Genomic DNA, 22,811 nt, shown 5'->3' with positions numbered 1-22,811 from the left:
TTATTTTATTTTATTTTATTTTATTTTATTTTATTTTATTTTATTTTATAACAGAGGAGTTTGGAGGAATAAAGGAATAGCTAGGACACACCCCAAATGTCCTTTCTTCTAACTCCAGAGGATAGAAGTCCCTTTCTCCCAAACACCCTGTCCCCATTCTCCACATCCAGTTTCTATTTGGGGAGGGTGGGGACAGCATGGGAAGAAAGGCATAGTATGACTGTCCCTGGGAAGGAGAGGAAGCTGAAGATGGTCCCCTTTTCCACATATACTCACAATACTCATCTCCCAGGAAACAGAGATGGGAAGCTGAGACAAGCATGTCCTTCCCCATCCCTGGTTTTTAAGAAGAAAGGGTTAGTGTTGGGAGCCAAGCAGATCATGGGCATCAGGTCAGTAGGAGAATTGTTGCTCTATTATTCTGATCAATTATAAAGAGAATCACTAGACTCTAAGGTGCATTAGGATAAGACCCTCTGTGTCCACAGGATCTCAAACTATCTTATACAAATTAGGCACTCAAATAATGTTAATAAATAAATTAATCATGTGTCAACCACACTCAAATTTTTAAAATAACTAATCATTAAACCTGTAAAACTTACAACTGAAACATGTATTGAAAACCTGTAACATACTGAATCAACATGACCATTATTTCCATTTATTCAGTCTGGGATAGAGAAAATGGGTGAGTCCAGGCCAAAGAAGATGCCAGTTTCATTTCTTTTCTGAAGTCCCTGAGCTGTGGTAGCTAAAAACAAATATTATCAGCCAGAGTAATAGCTACCTTTCTCCTGTCTTCAGAGATTCTTTTCTCTAACAGCCAAAAGTCTACCCTATGTTCAAGGTTCAAGTCAAATGCCATCTCCCCTAAGAAGTACTCCTAAGGATCCCTAAGGCTCCCTCAGTGTGCACTACCCTCAGTACTCTGATGACATTTTGCTTAAGCATTTATCACATTCTGACGATATTACTGACTGGAAATTCCCCTGAAGGATTTTCTTTTGAAGTCTTAATCCTTCCTATACATTCACAAATCAATAAACATTTGTTGAATTTAATTTTTCAGTCAGCAGCTGGTTTCCATTCCTCTTCAAAGGTCATCCATTAACCAAAGACCTATAAACTGCTGACTCCAATAACCTCCTTTTGGCCTTCATTCCATCCGCAATAACTAGGAACTGTCTGCAACTTAAAACTGTTTCTACATGAAGGTGTGCTCTAAATCCCTAACTACTTTACAGATTCACATAAAATAGAACCTGTTCAAAATTAGGGCGTGTATGCACATAAATTTCCTAATTGTGTGTCAGTGTTGTTTTTCATTGCGTCAATTTCTTTACAAAACAAGTAATGAGGAAAAAAAAAAAACTGTTACCAAACATCAGCAATACAAGAATAAATAGACACAGAGTACACATCCTCAAAGAACTTACAGTCTAGCTGGGATATTAGACATATATAAACAAGAATCCATTTAAATTCACCAACTGTTAAGTGTTGCCGCAATTATCCACAGTTCATAAACAGTTAAATATTGGTTGAATTTAATTACTCATCCAGTCAACAGCTGTCTTCCTTCCATGCCTCTTCTCAGAGGTCAATCATATGGACCACTGACCTGTAAACTGCTGGATTCAAAACACAGCAACAACTCGCCGATACATAAATGACAGTAAAGAGAGGACACCCAGAACTGACGGGCCAGAAAAGACTTCTAGAAATATTATTTCTGAACTGCATTTCAAAGGATGAGTGTTGGTTTGGGGGAAAAAGAATCTATAAGATCAGTGTTTCTTCTGCTCTCTTGCTTCCACAAGGTTCATCTTAAGTTTCCAAAATGTCTCCTTTCTAGAGCTCAGGTAACAGACCAAGGCATTTAAAAGTCCTTAGTATGTATTTCATCCTCCTGTCTTTTTTCAAATTTATCATACGTAAAATGATGTTTAATCAATCAGTAGTTGATGGGCTACTATCAAAAGCTTTAGAGTTTTTATTTTTAATAACCCAAAACTAGAAACAACCCAAATGTCCATTGACAGGTGAATGCATAAACATCCATACAATGAAATACTACTCATCAATAAAAAGTAATGCACTATTAATATACACAAAAACATAGATGAATCTCAAAAAAATTGTGCTAAATTAAAGAAGTCAGATTTTTTTTAAGAGTACATAATACAGGAGCACCTGGGTGGCCCAGTCAGGTAAGCGTCTGACTCCTGATTTTGGCTCAGGTCATGATTTCGTGGTTCATGACTTCAAGCCCCATGTCAGGCTCTGTGCAGAGATCCTGCTGGAGATCCTCTCTCTCCCTCTCCCTCTGTCCCTCCCCCACTCATGAGCATGTGCTTTCTCTCTCTCTCTCTCTCTCTCAAAAATAAATAAACTTAAAAAAAAAAAGAGTACATAATATAAAATCACATTTACATAAAATTCTACAAAATGAAAACTAGCCTGCAAGTTTAGTGCCTGAGGAAAAAAGGGTTGAGAAGAGAAGGACTACACTGAGTAGGAGGAAGATTTTGGGGGGAAATGGATACATACACTATCTTGACTATGGTGATAGTTTCCCAGATGTACACAAATGCCAAAAAACTATCAAATAGTATACGTTACATATAAGCAGTTTTGAAGATAATGTATACCACAGCAGTGTTTAATAGTAAAAAGGGGGGAAGAATTTAAATGTCCACGTAGTTGATGGGTTGCTAAACAATACATTCACCAATGAAACAACAAAATATTACACAACCGTTCAAAAGAAAAATGTTAATGGCAGTGGACACACTTCTACTTCATTTACAGGCAAAAATGTAATTTTTATATAGTCATTTGATAATCAGCAAAATCAAAAATATTTCCAGCTCTACAGAAAAAGTAGTTAGATATCACCCAATTTTAGAAGAGATAAGGGATATTAAAGATCTGGTCTAATGCCCTCATTTTATACACAGAAACTGAGACCTATTTACTTGCATAAAAAAAGTAAGACCTTCCCATAAGGTCACAAAGCTATTCTAGTGCATCATCTTGATTTCCCTTCTACTCCATTCTCATACACATGGCATGCCTCAGTTCTCTGACACATTACCTCTTATGCTTTCTCCCTATCACGTCTGTCACTAACTTGTATGATCCTGACCAAATGAATTAAACCCTGAAACCGTTTTAACTAGTTGATCTACAAGGCCACCTTTAAATCCACATTCTAACACTCCCTAAGCTGCTGAAACCAAAAACAGCGACATCAATGAATTCTAACTGTAATGTCTGAATATAAATAGGCAAGAAAGCAAGACTGCTTATGCAGATTATCTAATTTACAAATTTACAAGCCATGAACAAAGGATTAAGTGGTACTCTGACCCTTGTCATAACTGTTCACACTTCTATGTACTAGAAGAAAGTGCTTTTTACTACTAAGTACAGAATTGAACAAGTGTGAATTTAAGATGATAAATACATGTGGTTATCACCACCACATCTGAGTATCAAAGCGACTGGAGAAGTTATTAAATATTTTCACTGAAAGCTGTGCCTATGTTCTTGTACCACCTCAGAAGCCATTCCCTAAGGTTCTCCAGAACAGCAATATCATTCTCCATGGTGGCTTCATAGATTTATGCCAAGAGGTGCAAAAACAGTATTAAAAGAAGAGTAACCAAATTCTCATCAGAATGCCTACCCAAAGTTGGTATACCCAAAGGTGGTATACATCACAGGTCATTTGCTTCTGCTGAGAATAACACACGCACACACACACACACACACACACACACGGACACTAAGTTCACTCAAGCATGTACACAGTGTTCTAAACAATCACACAGTAATTAAGTTGTGAAAATAAATTATTAGGACTTAAGAAAATTCTATGAAATTAATAACATACATTAAAGGAAAATCTTTCCCTTTTAATTAGTCATAAAGTAGAATATCCTTTGCTAAATATATTAAGGAGAGAATCTGGCTTATAACCACAAAAGTTGCAAATGTGTCATTTTAGAGAGGCTTACAGATTTCAGAAAAGCCCCAGAAATCCTTGGAGTAATGTTAGAATTGACAGTTTTTTCCCTTGAGTGAAGCAGAAAAGCACACGGTTAAGAATACAAGATCCATAATAAAGTGACATGTTTTCTAAGCCTTAAGTTTCTTCATATATAAAGTTGTGGAGAGGGGACTATGTGTGCCTATTATACTTGATAGTGTAATTATGAGGATTAAATGAAATAATGCAAGCAAAAAACTTTATACAGCACCAGACATACATTAAACAGTAATAACTCTTCTTCCTACTATTATTAGTACTATAACCTTAATTATTCTACTCAGAAAGGTTAAAGACTCAATTAAAAGGGAAGGGCACCTGGGTGGCTCACTCTGTTAAGGGTCAGACTTCCGCTCAGGTCATGATCTCACAGTTTGTGGGTTCGAGCCCGTGTTGGGCTCTGTGCTGACAGCTCAGAGCCTCGTTCAGATTCTGTGTCACCCTGTCTCTCTCTCTGCCCCTCCCCTTTCATTTTCTGTTTCTCTCTCAAAAAATAAATAAACATTAAAAAAAGAGAGCCAATTAAAAGTGAATGATCTGTCCTGTAGAAAAGGAGTAAGCTAACTACAGGCTGCTGCACAACTGAGTCCTTTGGTTTGGCATGCAAGCTAAGGAAAGCTTTTACATTTTTAAATGGTTGAAAACATTTGAACAAAATCACTCTTAACATTACTATTTGTAAGCTCTAATCCCACTATTGGTATATAATAAGAAGAATGTGAAAAGGCATGAACAACTATTTTAATTGGATAAATAAAAAATAAGAGCTGAAACCAATGGTAAAGTTAAATGCCAAAAAGAATAGAAAACTCAGTCACGTCCAATTTCATTGATCCTACAAGCTAACTCATTATCTTTGGGGAAAAAGAAAGGTTGACATAAAGGAAGATATTTGGAAGTTACTGTAAGATGCAAAGGGGAAAAATGCAATTATAGGACAGGAAGAAATAAAAGTGCAAAAAAAGAGCAGAATATGCTTAACCTACATACAAACAGAAAAGAGGAGGGAAATGAGAGAGAAGATGCAATAACAGAAATCATAAAAGGCAGAACAAACACAGTATAGGGTGCTTATGGGGAAGTATAAATCAGCAAAGGATAACATTTGATTATAATACAATTAAACACATGAGTTCAAAATCTGTCCATTACTCTCTTCCTCTCCCTCCTTTCCCAAAAGGTCTTGTTTGATTTTGAGAACACATTATAAGGAAAATGTTTCAAGATTTCATTAAGTATCTATAAATAATCTGTTCCAGAGATTAAATAATATTTGGTATGTTTAAGGAGCAAAAGAAACAGAAACCACAGCTGAAGAATTTATATACCCTGATAGAAAAGGGAACCTGCAATAAGATTAAATTACTAAAAAATTACAAAGTAACACGCAAATCAAGTATATCGTAATTCTGTTGGAAGAAAGGAAGGCAGAGGAATTCATATTCCAACATGTGAAGAGGACTGTAGCTTAGAGCTTGAGAAGCGTCTGAAATACCAGGAGGGAGAACTGGAAAAGGAATCAAAGAGGGATGAATAAAAATATAGCCAAGTAGCATTAATGAATTTATGAGTTAGCAAGCAGCTAAAGTCATAAATGCATCCCATCTAGAATAATTATGCTATTTTCTGTAACAATCCAGCATCAGCGATAACAAGCAGCTGGAGAGACTGAAAAAGTATGGAAACTGTCAGAGCTGATAGAGCAGAAAGTCAAGATGGTTAGGCTTTCCAATACATTATTAGGAGTGAGAATGAAATTATTGATAATAAATTTCTGGCTGTAGAATGGAAAATGAAGCCAGAAGGAAGGTACCAAGTTAGGAAAATAGGAAAAAATTAAGAGGCTAGTCTAATTATAGTCAAAAATAAAATATAAGTATTCAAGAGGCATTATAAATTACAGGAATGTATTTCTTTTTTTTTTTTAATTTTTTTTTTTCAACATTTTTTATTTTTGGGACAGAGAGAGACAGAGCATGAACGGGGGAGGGGCAGACAGAGAGGGAGACACAGAATCGGAAACAGGCTCCAGGCTCCGAGCCATCAGCCCAGAGCCTGACGCGGGGCTCGAACTCACGGACCGCGAGATCGTGACCTGGCTGAAGTCGGACGCTTAACCGACTGCGCCACCCAGGCGCCCCTACAGGAATGTATTTCTGCATTATTTCATGAAAGCATTCTTGTAATTAGATGACCATGAATATATGGACAATGGTAAAATTAAAAGGAGAAGTCTAAGTACATTTTCTACTCTGAAAATGTAAAACAAGGACTCTCTTGACAAATTACCATCATATAAAGACCATGGTAGAGGACAAAATCTAACATGATAAACCTTCAGTCTTACCAAGCTAAAGTGAAATCATTATTTCAAGATTCCAAAAAGAAATATTCAAAGGATTTAGATATTACCAAATACCTAAAATATTCCTTAAACACTATACAAATATCCACCTGGAAATTTACATAAGAAGATAATGATACTTCAGTAGGCCACACACACAAAGGCATTATAGCATTAAATGACCGGCTGATATCAGAATATAGAATTTCCAGTTCAATCAGTGTTGTTGACTCATAGTTCCTATAGAATTGGTTGTATCATATCAACAAAGTAGGAACGGCACGGACTGAGAAGGAAATCACCTCTTTATAATAGATCTATTTTTCATTAAGTTGAGACTTTGGCTGTGAAACTATTTTCACCTCAGACTTTGTATGTCTCACATACGTTTAACTATTTATATGCCTCTTTGCGAAAGGCTACTTGATAAAATTTAAGTACTTACTAATATCATCTTCATGATAAATGACAGAATGAAAAGGTAGAGTTCGGTCTTTAATATATCTCTCTGCTGGCTCAACATAAAATGTGCCACCACGAGTCTGGATGAATCCTTCAAATCTTCCATCAATAACAGACCCATGGCTAAAACTTCCTTCTTCACCTATTAATGAAAGGAACAAACTCTTGAAAAGTTAATTTGCACGTAAATGTTAAATTCATTCTCCTTTAAAAAGCCATTCTTATATATTTTAAAAATGTGATACAAATTTATTGCGGAAACTAATTTTCACATAAAATATATCAAGCTGAATCTGAGATGTGAACAGCAACTAGTACTTAGTTAAAATCTAAACAGTTTAACTAGACAACAACAATCAGAACATCTATCTCTCCTTGGCAATCATATTCCCAGCACCTAAGCATAGTGCCTGGCAAGCATTCAACACTCACTCAATAAATAATTGTTACATTAACTCAAACTCAGAAAGAGGCAAGCAGATCCACTGACACAATATGTACTTTCAAAATAAAGATATTAAATAACCTTTTGGGTTTTTGCTCTAATTACATAAGCAAAAAGTTCTTTTCCCACCTGATATAATCTGCATGAGACTTTTGGCATCCTTTTTTTATAAATACATTTTTTAAATAAGAAAGTCTCAAATATTTCAGAAGTAGTTTGAACAAAAAGTAATCCAATAATACTTTTTAAGATACTAGATTTGTAATACTGTCCCATCATTACACTTCTCTAGTGAAAGAAAATATGGGATAAAAAAAAAGGTATTCTGAGATATTCACAAAGAAAAGCTGAGCACCAACCGTCACATGACAAAAAGAAGTGGAAGTAGGAAGATGGTGCTTAAAAGTTAAATTTACCTGTTAAAATTTTCTCACTAAAATAAGTATCAGGCTTTCCACAATTTCTAAACTGTAGATTAACATTAATTAACTGACTGTGAATTAACTAAGGACTAAAGCTAAGAACCCAAGACACTGGTATTTTAAATGACATGATTTCTATCTGCAAACTTATTTATTAGTCTTGTACTTTTCTTAGCCATCGCCTAGCAAAGAATTGCAGACACTAAGTTATCTTCTCAGAAAGATAAATAGGGAATAGTAGAAAACTATAGTTTGAAACTGAAAGTCTAGACTGACAGAAAAACACTTTCCTTTGTTTACAAAATTACAAGAGTACAAAAAACTTTCATTAACCAAGTTTCATCTACAAGTGAGAATTTGTAAGTATAGAAATGCCTCATTTGTCTGGCATAATAAAAAAAATTAGAAACAGTTTTAAAAACTTAATTTTTCATAATGTTATGATTTTGAGCAGAAATCCATTACATAGAAATGAAATTCAACTTTCAGTCAACTTTGTCTTAATAACAGAGAGTCATCTTATTTATCAATATACAATTATAATACTACTTTGATCCTCTCTAATCTCTCCAGAAGACTTTGACTGTTTTTCCCACACTACTAAACTGTCAAATGTAACTTTCTCTTGGGTGAAGTGTGCTCCCCATCCCCACAGTACCTTTTTAATCAGCTGTAGTAAGAGAAATTTGCTAGAACTGTAAACACAGCAAACAAATTCTGAGAAAGGAAGGCCCTGAATGGATTTTCCTATGCATAACTTTGTCACATTATTTTTGGCTGTTAAGATGATCTTTACAGTTTTCCTTTAGATTTTTCCTCTTTTCTTATAAAACAGATCCAATTTCTTGCTTGAAAGATTAGAAAATTATAAAAGCCATTAAAAAATTTTTTCAAACTAACAGTTTGTAGGTACTGAGAATCAAAACATCATACCTTTCAGAAACGAGGCACTATATAATTCAATATTAAAAATACATGAAAAGATAGATCCAAGGGTTACTTCATTCTTCAAAGACCATTATCCTTCATGATATACTTAAATCTACAAATCTCCTCAGGATCTCTCTCCCAACTTTCTGTTTTTTGTTTTTTAAATATAATTTATCAGCAAATTGGCTAACATACAGTGTGTAAAGTGTGCTCTTGGTTTTTTATCCCACCTTTCTGAAATATATGTCTATACCTCAAAATACATGTGTTTCCTTCTGTAGAAAAAACTAAAGAAAAGAATTCTTCTAAGGTTCAACTTACCATAAATATGTCCAGTGTAAATATGAGAGGTATCATAATCAAGTACTTTATTTGATGTTTCTACTTTAAATTCACTACTGAAAAGGGATGTATCCCTCTTCATCCTTAGGTTGAAATGTCTGCAAAACAGAGAAGAAACGGGAAAAAATGAAATTAAAAGGACCCAAATTTTAAACAATTTTTTGGTTAAATTTTTGGTCTGCAAAATATAAACTGTTTCACACAATCTGTCTACTTGGGAATTATACTGTCCAAGATTTCTCTTATAAAAATTTCACTCTAAAATTCAATCTAGTTGTTATGACACAAATCTAAATTATATTCAATTAAACAGTAACTGTCTAGGATATATTAAAGAATGAACGTGTCTATAGGCTGATTCCTACGTGGTAAAAACAAGTTCATTCCAACAGCAACTAAGTTGCTTGGACATAAAAACATGTTTCTAGACCCAATTACTATTATTCACCACTACCTGCCTTCTCTCTTTAGTCATTCTTCAATGTTGCCATTTCCCCCTACTCTTCACAACTCAAATAATACATTAAAAACTGGCACCGGGGCGCCTGGGTGGCGCAGTAGGTTAAGCGTCCGACTTCAGCCAGGTCACGATCTCGCGGTCCGTGAGTTCGAGCCCCGCGTCAGGCTCTGGGCTGATGGCTCAGAGCCTGGAGCCTGTTTCCGATTCTGTGTCTCCCTCTCTCTCTGCCCCTCCCCCGTTCATGCTCTGTCTCTCTCTGTCCCAAAAATAAATTAAAAACGTTGAAAAAAAAAGTTTAAAAAAACAAAACAAAAAAAAAAAACTGGCACCTACATTAATGACTTCTCAGCAGAGCAAGTATGCATGCTCTTTCTCTTACACACACACACACACGCACACAAGCACATACAAAAGCACAGCTTTCAACTCATATTTTTTCCTTGGGACTTTTAATTCTTCTGTCATTAGATCTTCCTCCGTTCAATTTGAGAAGCCCAAAAGACCATGATATTAGCTGAAATCATACTCAATTGTCCTCTATAGACTAACAAGAAAGACCAAAATATTGAGGCGAAAATAAAGAATCTAGGGTTGAATCAAACTTGAAATCAAATCTTATGTCTAAAATCTACTAGCCAAGGATTGCAGTCTGTCAAATGAAGATAATACATTCTATCTTGTAAAACTTTTTAAAGGGCTACACAGTACCTGGCACATAGGAGATGTATAATAAATGGCAACTAATTAGCTATCATTACTAAACTCTTAAAAGTATATCAAGTCTCTTTTGTAACTGTCATAAAAGTCTGCACATACCACAATTTCTACTCAATGAATCTGAACTAAAGTGTTCAATTAGCAAGTGCCAAATGTTAGTAGGATATGGAATAACTAGAACTCTCCCACATGGCTGGTAGAAGTACAAAATGGTGAAATCACTTTGGAAAACTGGCACTTTTTTTTAAGTTAAACATATGAAAACCCTCTGACCCACAATTATATCCCAAGAGAAATGAAAGCACAAGTCCATAAAAACAAATTGGACACAAATGCCCATAGCAGTTTTGTAATAGACCAAAACTGGAAATAACCCAAATGTCTATCAACAAGTAAAGAGATAAAGACTGTGACTTATTCATACAATGGCAAACTACTCAGCAATAAAAAATATCAAACTACTAAAAAATACACATTTTTGTGAAGACATAACATATATAGTATAAGTCCATATATATGTAATCTAGAATAGGCAAAAAGCTATCTATACAGAAAGTGGACTGGTGGTTGCCTGGGGTAGAGAGACACTAAGGGTAAAGGCAGATGAAGGAACTTTTTGCTATGATGAACAGGTTCTATATCTTAATTTGAATGGCAGTTACACAAGTATATAAATTTGTCAAAACCTAACTCACACTACACACATGAAATGAGTACTGTTGACCTTTGAACAACATGGGTTTGAAGTGCCTGGGTCCACTTATACATAGAATTTTTTCCATAAATACAGTACTGTACTGCTTTCTTAATAACATTTTTTCTCTAGCTTACTTTAAGAATACAGAATGTAGGGGCGCCTGGGTGGCACAGTCGGTTAAGCGTCCGACTTCAGCCAGGTCACGATCTCGCGGTCCGTGAGTTCGAGCCCCGCGTCAGGCTCTGGGCTGATGGCTCAGAGCCTGGAGCCTGTTTCCGATTCTGTGTCTCCCTCTCTCTCTGCCCCTCCCCCGTTCATGCTCTGTCTCTCTCTGTCCCAAAAATAAATTAAAAATGTTGAAAAAAAAAAATTAAAAAAAAAAGAATACAGAATGTAATACATATGACATACAAAATATGTGTTCATCAACAGTGTATATAATCAGTAAGGCTTCCAGTCAACAAGAGGCTATCAGTAGTTAAGTATTGGGGGAGTCAAAGGTGTACATGGGTTTTTGACTGCGTCGGAAGGTTGGTGTCCCAACCCCCACACTGTTCAAGGGCCAACTGTGTATTTTATTTTATGTAAATTATACTTCATGCTCACTTTGGCAGCACATATACTTTAAAAAAATGTAAATTATACTTTAATAAAATTTATCGTAAAGAAGAAACTCACTTTTCAAGTAAATATGGTCAACACAGTATACTTATTAGCTTCAGAAAGTGTCCCTTTTTCAACTTTATATTTTCTTTAATTTCATGTCAACTGTGGCACTCTTTTATTTTGAGGCTGTACTCATTTTTTTACTTGCCTAAAGCTCTCACGAAACCACTCCTAAAACTCCTCAGGTGTTGTTTCAAGGACTCTAGACTAGGAAAAGCATCGTTAGAACCTTAAGCTTTCAATCTCCTGCCCCAAATAATCAACAAAGCCAAACATATCTTCCAAATGGAAACTCTACAAAGTTAAAAATAGACTATCGTGAATAAACAGGAATCCTGCCTGAATTCTTGCTGCACATCGTCTTTTCACAAGATTATTTTTGCTAACTGACAGGAAATTCTTGAATGTATATGCAGGTGTAAATATATACATTATTTTTAAAGGATCACAGTATTCTGAAAAACCATTAACTTATCATTATATATATTTTTAATTCACTGTACAAGTACTATCTGAAAACGAGTACTTTTGTTAAAGAGACTAAAACACTAAATGTCCTACGGCTTAATATACTTATCATTCAGTATTTATTATTCAGCAAAACTGTTATGCCCTAAAACTGTTATAAACAGAGCATATTCTATATGCAAAAAAGGGAAGATATAAGCTTCAGAAAGACATTTAAGTTCAATATAAGAACAATCTATGCTACACTCCCTACCCCTAAAAAATAGTTCTACATCACTTAAAATGTCTAAGCACATAGCAAATATAGAGGTGTTGTAATACAATTTAAGAACACTTAAAGCAGGTACCTTCCAACCCTGATACTGACAGCATAAGAAAATCATCTCACATGTACAAAATATTATTCTCTATATTGATTTAAATTGGACTAAATCGTATATAAAATCAGTTCTCAATTACCCATGCATAATCAGTCAGGTCATGGTCTCGCAGTTCGTGAGATCGAGCCCCACATCAAGCTCTGTGCTGATACCACAGGAGCCTGCTTGGGATTCTCTCTGTCTCTCTCTCTCTCTCTCTGCCCCTTCCCCGTTCACATGTGCACATGTACACATACACACTCACTCTCTCTCTCCCCCCCCCAATAAATAAATAAATATTTTGAAAAATCAACCATGTATCAACAAAAGAGGAAACGGAATGACAGTGAGGCTGAAAGGCAGGCAAATGGTAGAAAGAAGCCAAATTGAGTTAAAGTTTGTCACAATCTATGAAACAGATTAACTATGAATGAATAATCAGAAGCTGGGCATAATTTATTCCATTAACTAAGCCATTGAATTCAAATTCCTTAATTTTAATTCTACCACCATCTGTTTAATATATATCTTTATGCTATTTTAATATTTCTATGAATTATAAATTCTTTGCCACCTCTGTATTAAACATAATACAAAATAATAATAATAAATACATTCTACTTTCCAGTTTCTCAATAAGCCCTGAATAAAAAACTATCTGAAAACTTGGCTTTTAGTTGTTTAAACTTTTGGCTCAAAGGCCAGAAAAAGTATAGTGAACACTGCCTTATAAAGTCATTATACTCTGGAAAAACAGTTTGATGATTCATCAGAAGTTCCTAGAATGACCCTAATATGTTCCTAATATGTTCCTAATGTTCCTAATATGACCCAGCAATTCTTCTTCAAGGTATACAGCCAAAAAACTTAAAATCGGGGACTCAAACAGATTCTTGTACACCAGTGTTTATAGAACATTATTCACAATAGCAAAACATGGAAACAACCCAAATGTCCCCCAGCAGATGGATTAAAAAAGTGTATGTTTAAGTGGTATAAACACACAATGGATTATTCAGCCTTAAAAAGGAAAGAAGCTCTGATATATGCTACAACATGGATGAACCTTGAAAGCACTTTGCTACGTCAAACACAAAAGGACAAAGATGGCATGACTCCATTTATGGGAGGTACCTAGAAGAAGTAAATTCCTAGACATAGAAGGTAGAATAGAGGTTACCAAAGACTGATGAGAAGCCAGAGAGGGGGAATTAGTTTGATGGGTATAGAGTTTCTGTTTGAAAAGATGAAAAAGCTCTGAAAAGGGATAATGGTGGTAGATGCACAACACTATGAATGTACTTAATGCCACTGAATTGCATACACTTAAAAATGGTTTTGTCAGGGCGCCTGGGTGGCTCAGTCGGTAAAGCGTCCGACTTCGCTCAGGTCATGATCTGGCGGTTTGTGAGTTCGAGCCCCATGATGGGCTCTGTGCTGACGGCTCAGAGCCTGGAGCTTGCTTCAGATTCTGTGTCTCCCCCTCTCTCGGCCCCTCCCATGCTCATGCTCTGTCTCTGTCTCTCAATAATAAATAAATGTTAAAACTTTTTTTTAATGGTTTTGGGGCGCCTGGGTGGCTCAGTCGATTAAGTGTCCGACTGCGACTCAGGTCATGATATCATGGTTCGTGAGCTCGAGCCTCGCATCAGACTCTATGCTGACAGCCTGGAGCCTGCCTCAGATTCTGTGTCTCCTCTCTCTGCTCCTCGCCCCTCACACTCTGTGTGTGTCTCTCTCTCAAAAATAAATAAACATTAAAAAAAATTTATTTTTAAAAAATGGTTTTGTGGAGGGGTGCCTGGGTGGCTCAGTCGGTTAATCATCCAACTTTGACTCAGGTCATAATCTTGCAGTTCGTGAGTTCGAGTCCGCAACAGGCTCTTTGCTGACAGCTCGGTACCTGGAGCCTGCTTCAGATTCTGTGTCTCCCTCTCTCTCTCTGCCCCTTCCCTGCTCAGTCTCTCTCTCTTAAAAAATAAACATTAAAAAAAAAAAAAAAAAAAAGTCGAACTAACACATGCTGAGTGCTATAGTGGTTTTAATGTAATATTACCAGTCTCTGTGAACAAATCGTCTTTTAAAACCTGAACAGATCTGAACAAATAAGATAATAAAGACACAAAAATATAGTATTATTTAACTTTCACTGAATATTATATTTTAATAGTAGCATAAGAAATTTTCTTTATTAATGCTTAAGCCACTTTTAAGACTAAGACTAAACTGTCCCCTTTTACTATGTTTCTTTCAGTAAGTTTAATTTTCTTATTATTATTATAGCACACTGTCATCAAAGATAAACTTTAAATTTAAAAACATGGGGAAAAAAAGGTAAACTTTAGATTTTCTTTGAGAGGGAAGATGCTCTGTATAAAGAACATTATCTGCACCTGGGATGTTCTTCTACCCTCAGATTGAACCACTATATTGATTCTACAGATCAACAGTATTTTGTCTCTCATCTTAATTATACTAGTTCCACCGGAATTCTTTCTTGGCTTTCCTCTTACAGTAAAAATGTAAAGAATGGAGTGAAATTACAAGAGGGCAAAATCAGTTAACAAATGACAGTAATTTAAAAAAACATAAACAGGTCCCAATTCTCTACTTTCAGTGCTTTGAAGATATAGCTATACCAAATGGTTTTCCTTTCTAGGCTTTAGAAAAGCACTCTATATCTAAACCAAATAAATAGAGGTACCAGAACCACTTTAGGTGCAGAACAACAAAATAAATTTTGTTTAGGATACAATTCTATAAAAGTTTCTGGAAGGTCATGTACCTTCTACATCTGTGTATACAGAAATACCTTTCCTGTAGATTACAACAGTTACAACATTAAGAATACTGAGTAAAAAGAAGCTACCTTTTTCCATATGATTGCTATTTTGACTAAAGAGAGTATGGCCTTGATTCTCAGAAGAAAATAACAATGGATAAAAGGTATATCCCTTGAACTGAAGTCATACGAGGACAAAAAGCCTCAAATAATGAAGTACCATAACAACATAGAGAAGAAACCTAAAAGCAAAAGCCTTGCTTAAAAGTGTGTCAGTGTAGGGGCACCTGGGTGGCTCAGTCAGTTAAGTGTCACACTCTTGGTGTTCAGCTCAGGTCATGATCTCATGGTTTGAGGGATTGAGTCCTGTGTTGGGCTCTGCACTGACAGCGTGGAGCCTGCTTGGGATTCTCTCTCCCCTCTCTAGCTCTTTCTGTCCCTCCCCTGCTCCCACCTTCTCTCTCTCAATAAATAAATAGACTTTTAAAAAATTAAAAAAAAAAAAAAAAAAGTATGTTCGTGTAATCCAACAGTCCCAGGGACCAGGACTCTCATCATGAATAGAGGTCTATCATGTCTGAGTGAAACAGACCTATGGTAGACCTGGATCAATGACTCCTAGAAATAAAACTATACTTCCTAATAAGACATACCTGATATCTCTGGTTGTATCTCTTTTTGTTGTTGTTGTTTATTTTTTTTATTTATTTTGAGAAGGAGGGAGAGCACACACATGCACAAAAGAGAGCATGTGCACTCAAGCGTGAGGGAGGGGTTAAAGAGAGAGGGAGAGAGAAGCCCAAGCAGGCTCCTCACTATCAGCCCAGAGCCTGATGTGAGGCTCAATCTCACAAATCATGAAATCATGACCTGAGCCAAAATCAAGAGTCAGACACTTAACTGACTGAGCCACCCATGTGCCCCATGATCTTTATCTCTTAACATTCACTTTATTCTTTTTTTTTTTTTTTTTAATGTTTATTGAGAGAGAGAGCAAGTGAACGCACAAGCAGGGAAAGGGCAGAGAGAGAGGGAGAGAGAGAATCCCAAGCAGGCTCCATGCTGTCAGTGCAGAGCCTGACAGGGCTCAATCTCACAAATCATGAGATCATGACCTGAGCCAAAATCAAGAGTCAGATGCTTAACCAACCAATTGAGACACTCAGGTGCCCCAACATTCACTTTATTCTTAATAAAGATCCTTGAAAGAGTCTCCATAAGTTCCCAATGTTAATATATCACTATGAGTCATATATCCAGTTTACTTTCACTAGTGCACTTTTTGAAATAGAGAAGTCCTTTTTTCAAGTGATCTTTAAAATGCCAATATAAAAATCCTTTTTTCAAAAGTCCTTTAAAAAGCATATATATATAAAGGCATATATGTTTATCATATATATATATATATATATATATATATATATATATATAGTGTGTGTGTGTGTATATACATATACATATATATGTGTATATATATATATATATATATATATATATATATATAATTTTTTTTTAAAGGAATAAAACAGAACAGATTGGTAGAAGGGGAAAGGGCATAGTCAGCCCACGGGCACCCCACTGGGCAGTACCTGAGGCAACCACCCCAGAAATTCTAGCGCTATACAGTCTGAAAGACATAGTTTCAGGCTTATCTGTTGATCCTGAGGTAGATAAATTACATTAAATACGCAAAAATACATAAGCTTCTTTGTAAGAAGACAAATATATATAGATCATTAATGTAAGTCTTTCCCATATAAAGAAGAGGCAATCTACCATAATGGCAAGATTACAGAACACAAGACTACATGTATTTTACATCATTTGAAAATAAGTAAATTTATCTACTGGAGAGGATAAAAAGTGTTCTGTAAACCCTTTCTGACTTTATGTAACTACTTCAACCAAATAATTGACAAGCAAAACTACTATATACAGGCATACCTCATTTTTTTTAAGATTTCATTTTTAAGCAATCTCTACACCCAACGTAGGGCCTGAACTCACAAACCCTAGATCAAGAGTCGTATGCTCTATCAACAGGGCCAGCCAGGTGTCCCCAGGCATACCTCGTTTATTGTGCTTCACTTTATTATGTTTTGCAAATATTGTGTTTTTTACTAACTGAGGGTCCGTAGCAACCCTGCATCTAACAAGTCTACTGGTGCTATTTTTCCAACAGTTTTTGCTCACTTCATATCTCTGTGTCACATTTTGTTAATTCTCACAATATTTCTAACTTTTTCATTATTATTGTATTTGTTATAGTGATCTGTGATTAGTGATTACAACTTACTGAAAGCTCATACTGATGCATTTAGTATTTCTTAGCAATAAAGTATTTTTTAGTGAAGATATGTATATGTCCTTTTAGACAATTCTACTGCACACTGAACAGACTACAGAGTAGTGTAAACATAACTTTTATATGCACTTGGAAACCAAAAAATTCATTTGATTTGTTTCACTGCAATATTCACTTTACTGCAGTAGTCTGGAACCAAACATGCAATATCAGATATTTAATATAAATCCAACACGTAAAATCATAAAAATCACCTAAATTTATTAATTTCACAAATCAGATAAGGCTGATTTGACCTAGACCACACAAATAAAATTAGAGCTTGAATCTGAACCAAATTCTTTAATTAATCAACCAATGATCTTTCTACCATATCAAGATACCATTCCCTGCGTAGGATATATAAGCGAGCTCCAAAATGGCAAAATACAGGACATTTTCCTAGTGAAAGACTGCCTTAAAAAGCGTAATCAGGGACGCCTGTGTGGCTCAGTCAGCTGAGTGTCCCAACTCTTGGTATGATCTCGCAGTCATGAGATCAAGCCCGTGTTGGGCTCTGTGCTTTAAGCATGAAGCCTGCTTGGAATTCTCTCTTTCTGTCTCTCTCCACCAACCCCCTCAAAATAAATAAATAAACATTACAAAAAAAAAAAAAAAAAAGGTGTAATCAGTGGTATTGTTATGCCTAAAATAAAAATATGTCAATGGAAGGGCGTTAAAAGAAAGGGATCAAGACTCGCAGTATACATACAAAGAAAGTGATCAGTATCATGAACTTGATTCCTGATGCTATTCCTTCATTCTGTAATTATTTACTGAGCACTTACTAGGACAAGCACAGTGCTAAGGTGGGAGATACAGGTATGAACAACACAATTCACAGAATACATGATAGTTTACACATGGTTAGTGACCAGGAAGGAAGGTAGCACGGGAGGAAAGAAAGAAGGTCTTGTAGTGACAAGTGCTATGAGGAAAAACAAATAAGAAAAAAAGGACAGAACAGTAAGAGGAAAGAAGGATGTTATTTTACAAAAGATGCGAGGAAGGGGTGCCTGCTGGCTCAGTTGGTAGAGCATGCAACTCTTGATCTCAGGGTTGTAGGTTCCAACCCCACGTTGAGAACAGAGTTTACTTAAGAATAAAATCTTAAAATAAAAAAAAAGATGCTAGTAAAGGTCTCTGAATACATAACATTTGAGCAGAGACTTGAATGAAGTGAAGGAGCAAGAGCCATGTGGTTATGCAGGAGAGGTAGGGAAGGGTTTCAGGCAAAGGAACTACAAGCACAAAGGCATGCACTGTGTGCTAGAGAAAAATCACTGGGGCTACAGTGGTAAAAAGGAGAAACTTAAAGGAAATAAAGAACAACAAACCAACCTCAGAGTTAGCAGAAGGAAAGAAATAATAAAAATCAAAATAGAAATCAATGAAATAGGCAATAAAAAGACAATCCAGAAGTTCAGTGAAACAAACAGCTGGTTCTTTGAAAAGGCAAACAAACCTTTAGCTGCACTCACCAAGAAAAAAAAGAGGGCTCAAATAAATAAAATTAGAAATGAAAAAGAAGTTACAACTGATACTACAAAAATGCAAAGGATCATAAGAGAATATCACACACAATTATATACCAGTAAATTGCACAACCTACGAAAAAATGGATAAATTCCTAAAACATACAATCTTCCAAGACTAAACCATAAAGAAATAGAAAATCTGAATATATCAAATACTAGCAAAGAAACTAAATCAGTAATCAAAAACCTCTAGGACCAGACAGATTCACTGGTGAATTCTATCAAACATTCAAAGAAGATTTAATACCTATCCTTCTCAAACTCTTCCCAAAAAGTATAAAAGGAAGAAACACTTCCAAACTCACTTTACAAGGCCAGCACTGCCCTGACAACAAAACCAGACAAGACTACCAAAAAAAAAAAGAAAAATTACAGGCCAACAACCTTGATAGATATAGATGCAAAAATCCTCAATAGAGTATTAGCAAACGAATTCAACAATACATTTAAAGGATCACACATTGGGGCGCCTGGGTGGCTCAGTTGATTAAGAATCGAACTCCAGGTTTCAGCTCACATCATGATCTCACAGTTCGTGAGTTCAAGCCCCACACTGGACTTTGTACTTATGGTGCAGAGCCTGCTTGGGATTTTCTCTCTCCCTCTCTCTCTCTCTCTCTCTCTGCTCCTCCCCTACTTTCACTCTCTATCTCAAAAATAAATAACCTTTAAGAAAATAAATAAAAATAAAGGATCATACACTATGATCAGGTGAGATTTATTCCAGGAATGCAAGGCTGGATCAACACAAGGAAATCAGTCAACGTGAAACACCACATCAAAAAAATGAAGGATAAAAATCATATGGTCACCTCAATAGATGCATTGAAAAAGCATTTAACAAAATTCAACATCCATTTATAATAAAAACTCAACGAAATGGGTATAGAGGAAATGTAGTGAAATATAGAGGAAATATAGTGAAAGCCAAGTTTGATAAACTCAGCTAACATCATACTCAGTGAAAAGAAAGCTGAGTCTGATTTGGGCTCAGGTAATGATCTCACGGTTGGTGAGTTTGGGCCCCACGTTGGGCTCTGTGCTGACAGCTTGGAGCCTGGAGCCTACTTCAGATTCTGTGTCTCCCTCTCTGTCTGCCCCTCCACTGCTCACTCTCTCTCTCTCTCTCTCAAAAATGAAATATATACTTAAAAAATACATAAATAAAACTGAAAGCTTTTCCTAAAATCAAGACAAGGATGTCTACTCTCACCACTCTTATTCAAAATGGTTCTGAAAGTCTTAGCTTCAGCTATCAGACCAAAAAAAAAAAAAAAAGAAAGAAAGAAAGAAAGAGAAACAAAAAGAATCCAAATTGAAAAGGAAGAAATAAAACTGTCACTATTTGCAAATGACATGATACTGTATATAGAAAACACTTAAGATGCCACCAAAAACTATGAGAACTAAAAAAAATGAGTTAAGTTGCAGGATACAAAATCAATATACAGAAATCTGTTGCATTTCTGTGTGCTAATAACAAACTATCAAAAAGAAATTAAGAAAACAATCCCATTGGGACATCTGGGTGGCTCAGTCAGTGGAGCATCTGACTCTTGATTTCAGCTCAGGTCATGATCCCAGGGCCATGGGATCAAGTCCTATGTGGGCTCAGCGTGGAACCTATTTGAGATTCTCTCTCCACTGCCCATCTCCCCTGCTCACACAGTCTCTATCCGTCTCTCCCTCTCTAAAATAAAGAAAACAATCCCATTTACAATAGCACCAAAAAGAATAAAATATTTAGGAATAAATGTAACCAAGGAGGTGAAAGACTTGTACACTGAAAACTACAAGATACTGATAAAAGAAGACACAAATAAATGCAAAGATACTCCATAATCATGAATTAGAAGAATTAACTGTTAAAATGTCCATATTATCCAAAGAAATCTACAGATTCTAAGCAATACCTATCAAAAATCTCAATGCCATTTTTCACAGAGCCAGAACAAATAAGGAATCATAAAAGATACCAAGTAGCCAAAGCTATTTTGAGAAAGAACAGAAATTGGAGGTATCGCACTCCCTGACTTCAAACTGTTACAAAGGTATAGTAATCAAAACGGTATGATACTCGCATAAAAAGAGACACACAGATCAATGAAACAGAACACAAAGCTCAAAAACAAGCCCACACATATATGGTCAGTTAATTGACACAAAAGAGCCAAGAACATAAAATGAGGAAAGAACAGTCTCTTCAATAAAAAGTGCTAGGAAAATTGGACATCTACATGCAAAGAATGAAACTGGATCATTTCCTTAAGCCAGACACAAAAAATAACTCAAAATGGACTGGAGACTTGAATGTAAGAACTAAAAATATAAAATTCCTAGAAGAAAACACAGGTGGTTAAGTTTCTTGATATTGGCCTTAGCAATATTTGTTTTGGATCTGACTCCAAAGGCAAGGGAAACAAAAATAAATGAGACTACATCAAACTAAAAAAACTCTGGCAGAGAATAAATAAATAAATAAATAAATAAATAAATAAATAAATAAAACAAAAAGGCAAACTACTGAATGAGAAAAGATATTTGTAAATCATATATCCAACAGAAGGTTTACATATAATATATATAAAGACCTCATACAACTAAACAACAACAAAACAACCTGATTAAAAAATGAGCAGTGGACCTGAATAGATACTTTTCCAAAGAAGACATACAGATGGCCAATAGGCACATGAAAAAAATGTTCAGCATCACTAATTATCAGGGAATTACAAATCAAAACCACAATGACCTACCACTTCACACCTGTTAGAATGTCTATTATCAAAAAAGCAAGAAATAGAAAAGTGTTGGAGAGGATGTGGAGAAAGGGAACTATTATGCACTGCTGGTAGCAATGTAAACTGATGCAGTCACTATGAAAAACAGTATGGAGATTCCTCAAAAAATTAAAAATATGATCCAACTATTCAATTTCTATGTATTTATCTGATGAATACAAGAACAATTCAAAAAGACATACGCACCCCATGTTCACTTAAGTATTATTTATGATAACCAAGATATGGAAACAACCTAAGTGTCCAGTGATGAATGAACGGTGTGTGTATGTGTATATACATACACATATATGCATGCATGCAATGGAATACGATACCTGGCCATAAAAAAGAAGGAAAGCTTGCCATCTGCAACATGCATGGATGGAACTTGACAGTACTGTGCTAAGTGAAATGAGTCAAAGAGAGAAAGACAAGTACCATATGATTTCACTTATATGTGGAATCTAAAACACAAAGCAAAACAAAACAAAAACAAACTCACAGGTACAGAGAACAGACTGGTAGTTACCGGAGGAGAAGGGGGTTGGGAGATGGGCTAAAGGGGTAAAAGGGCTCAACTGTACAGTGATAGACGATAACAAAATGGATGTTTATTACTTCTAGAATATGAAAATACCGAATAATAATGTTGTATACCTAAAACTTACATGATGTTATGCATCAATTTTACTTCATAAATAAATAAATAAATAAACAAACAAACAGTTAAAAAAAATAGGGGAGGAGAGCAGAAGATAAGGTAGGAAAATAGAATCTAGTTCAGAGAAGGGACTCCAAAACCTTCCTGAATTAATGAAGACTTGTCTGGGCAGCTAGCACATTATTCATTATGTGGGAAACACTCTAAAACATCTCTATGATTATATCCCTTCATACTACAATATTCCCTATTCCCTTTTGGGAGAAGTAAGGGATGGGAAGGAAACATGCCCTTCTGCATTCATTCTCAGTGTTTCAGATCTCTTTTTTAAAGA

General features: G+C 35.5%; 1 protein-coding gene across 3 annotated transcripts in view; it reads right to left on the bottom strand.

Annotated features, from left to right (window-relative positions):
- Positions 1-22,811, bottom strand: part of ADAM10 (ADAM metallopeptidase domain 10) — a 160,812-nt gene that overhangs the window by 67,504 nt on the left and 70,497 nt on the right. For all 3 annotated transcript variants that reach the window (XM_058737584.1, XM_058737583.1, XM_058737585.1), the window contains exons 3-4: positions 8,982-9,100; positions 6,847-7,005 (exon numbers count right to left, since the gene is read on the bottom strand). In XM_058737584.1, coding sequence (XP_058593567.1) covers positions 6,847-7,005; positions 8,982-9,100 — 278 coding nt within the window. The remainder of the gene's footprint in view (positions 1-6,846; positions 7,006-8,981; positions 9,101-22,811) is intronic.

This window comes from Neofelis nebulosa, chromosome 7 (assembly GCF_028018385.1).
Source record: "Neofelis nebulosa isolate mNeoNeb1 chromosome 7, mNeoNeb1.pri, whole genome shotgun sequence".
In the NCBI taxonomy this organism is placed as follows: Eukaryota; Metazoa; Chordata; class Mammalia; order Carnivora; family Felidae; genus Neofelis; species Neofelis nebulosa.
The sequence above is the reverse complement of the archived record's forward strand: the minus strand, read 5'-3'. Positions and strand labels throughout refer to the sequence as shown.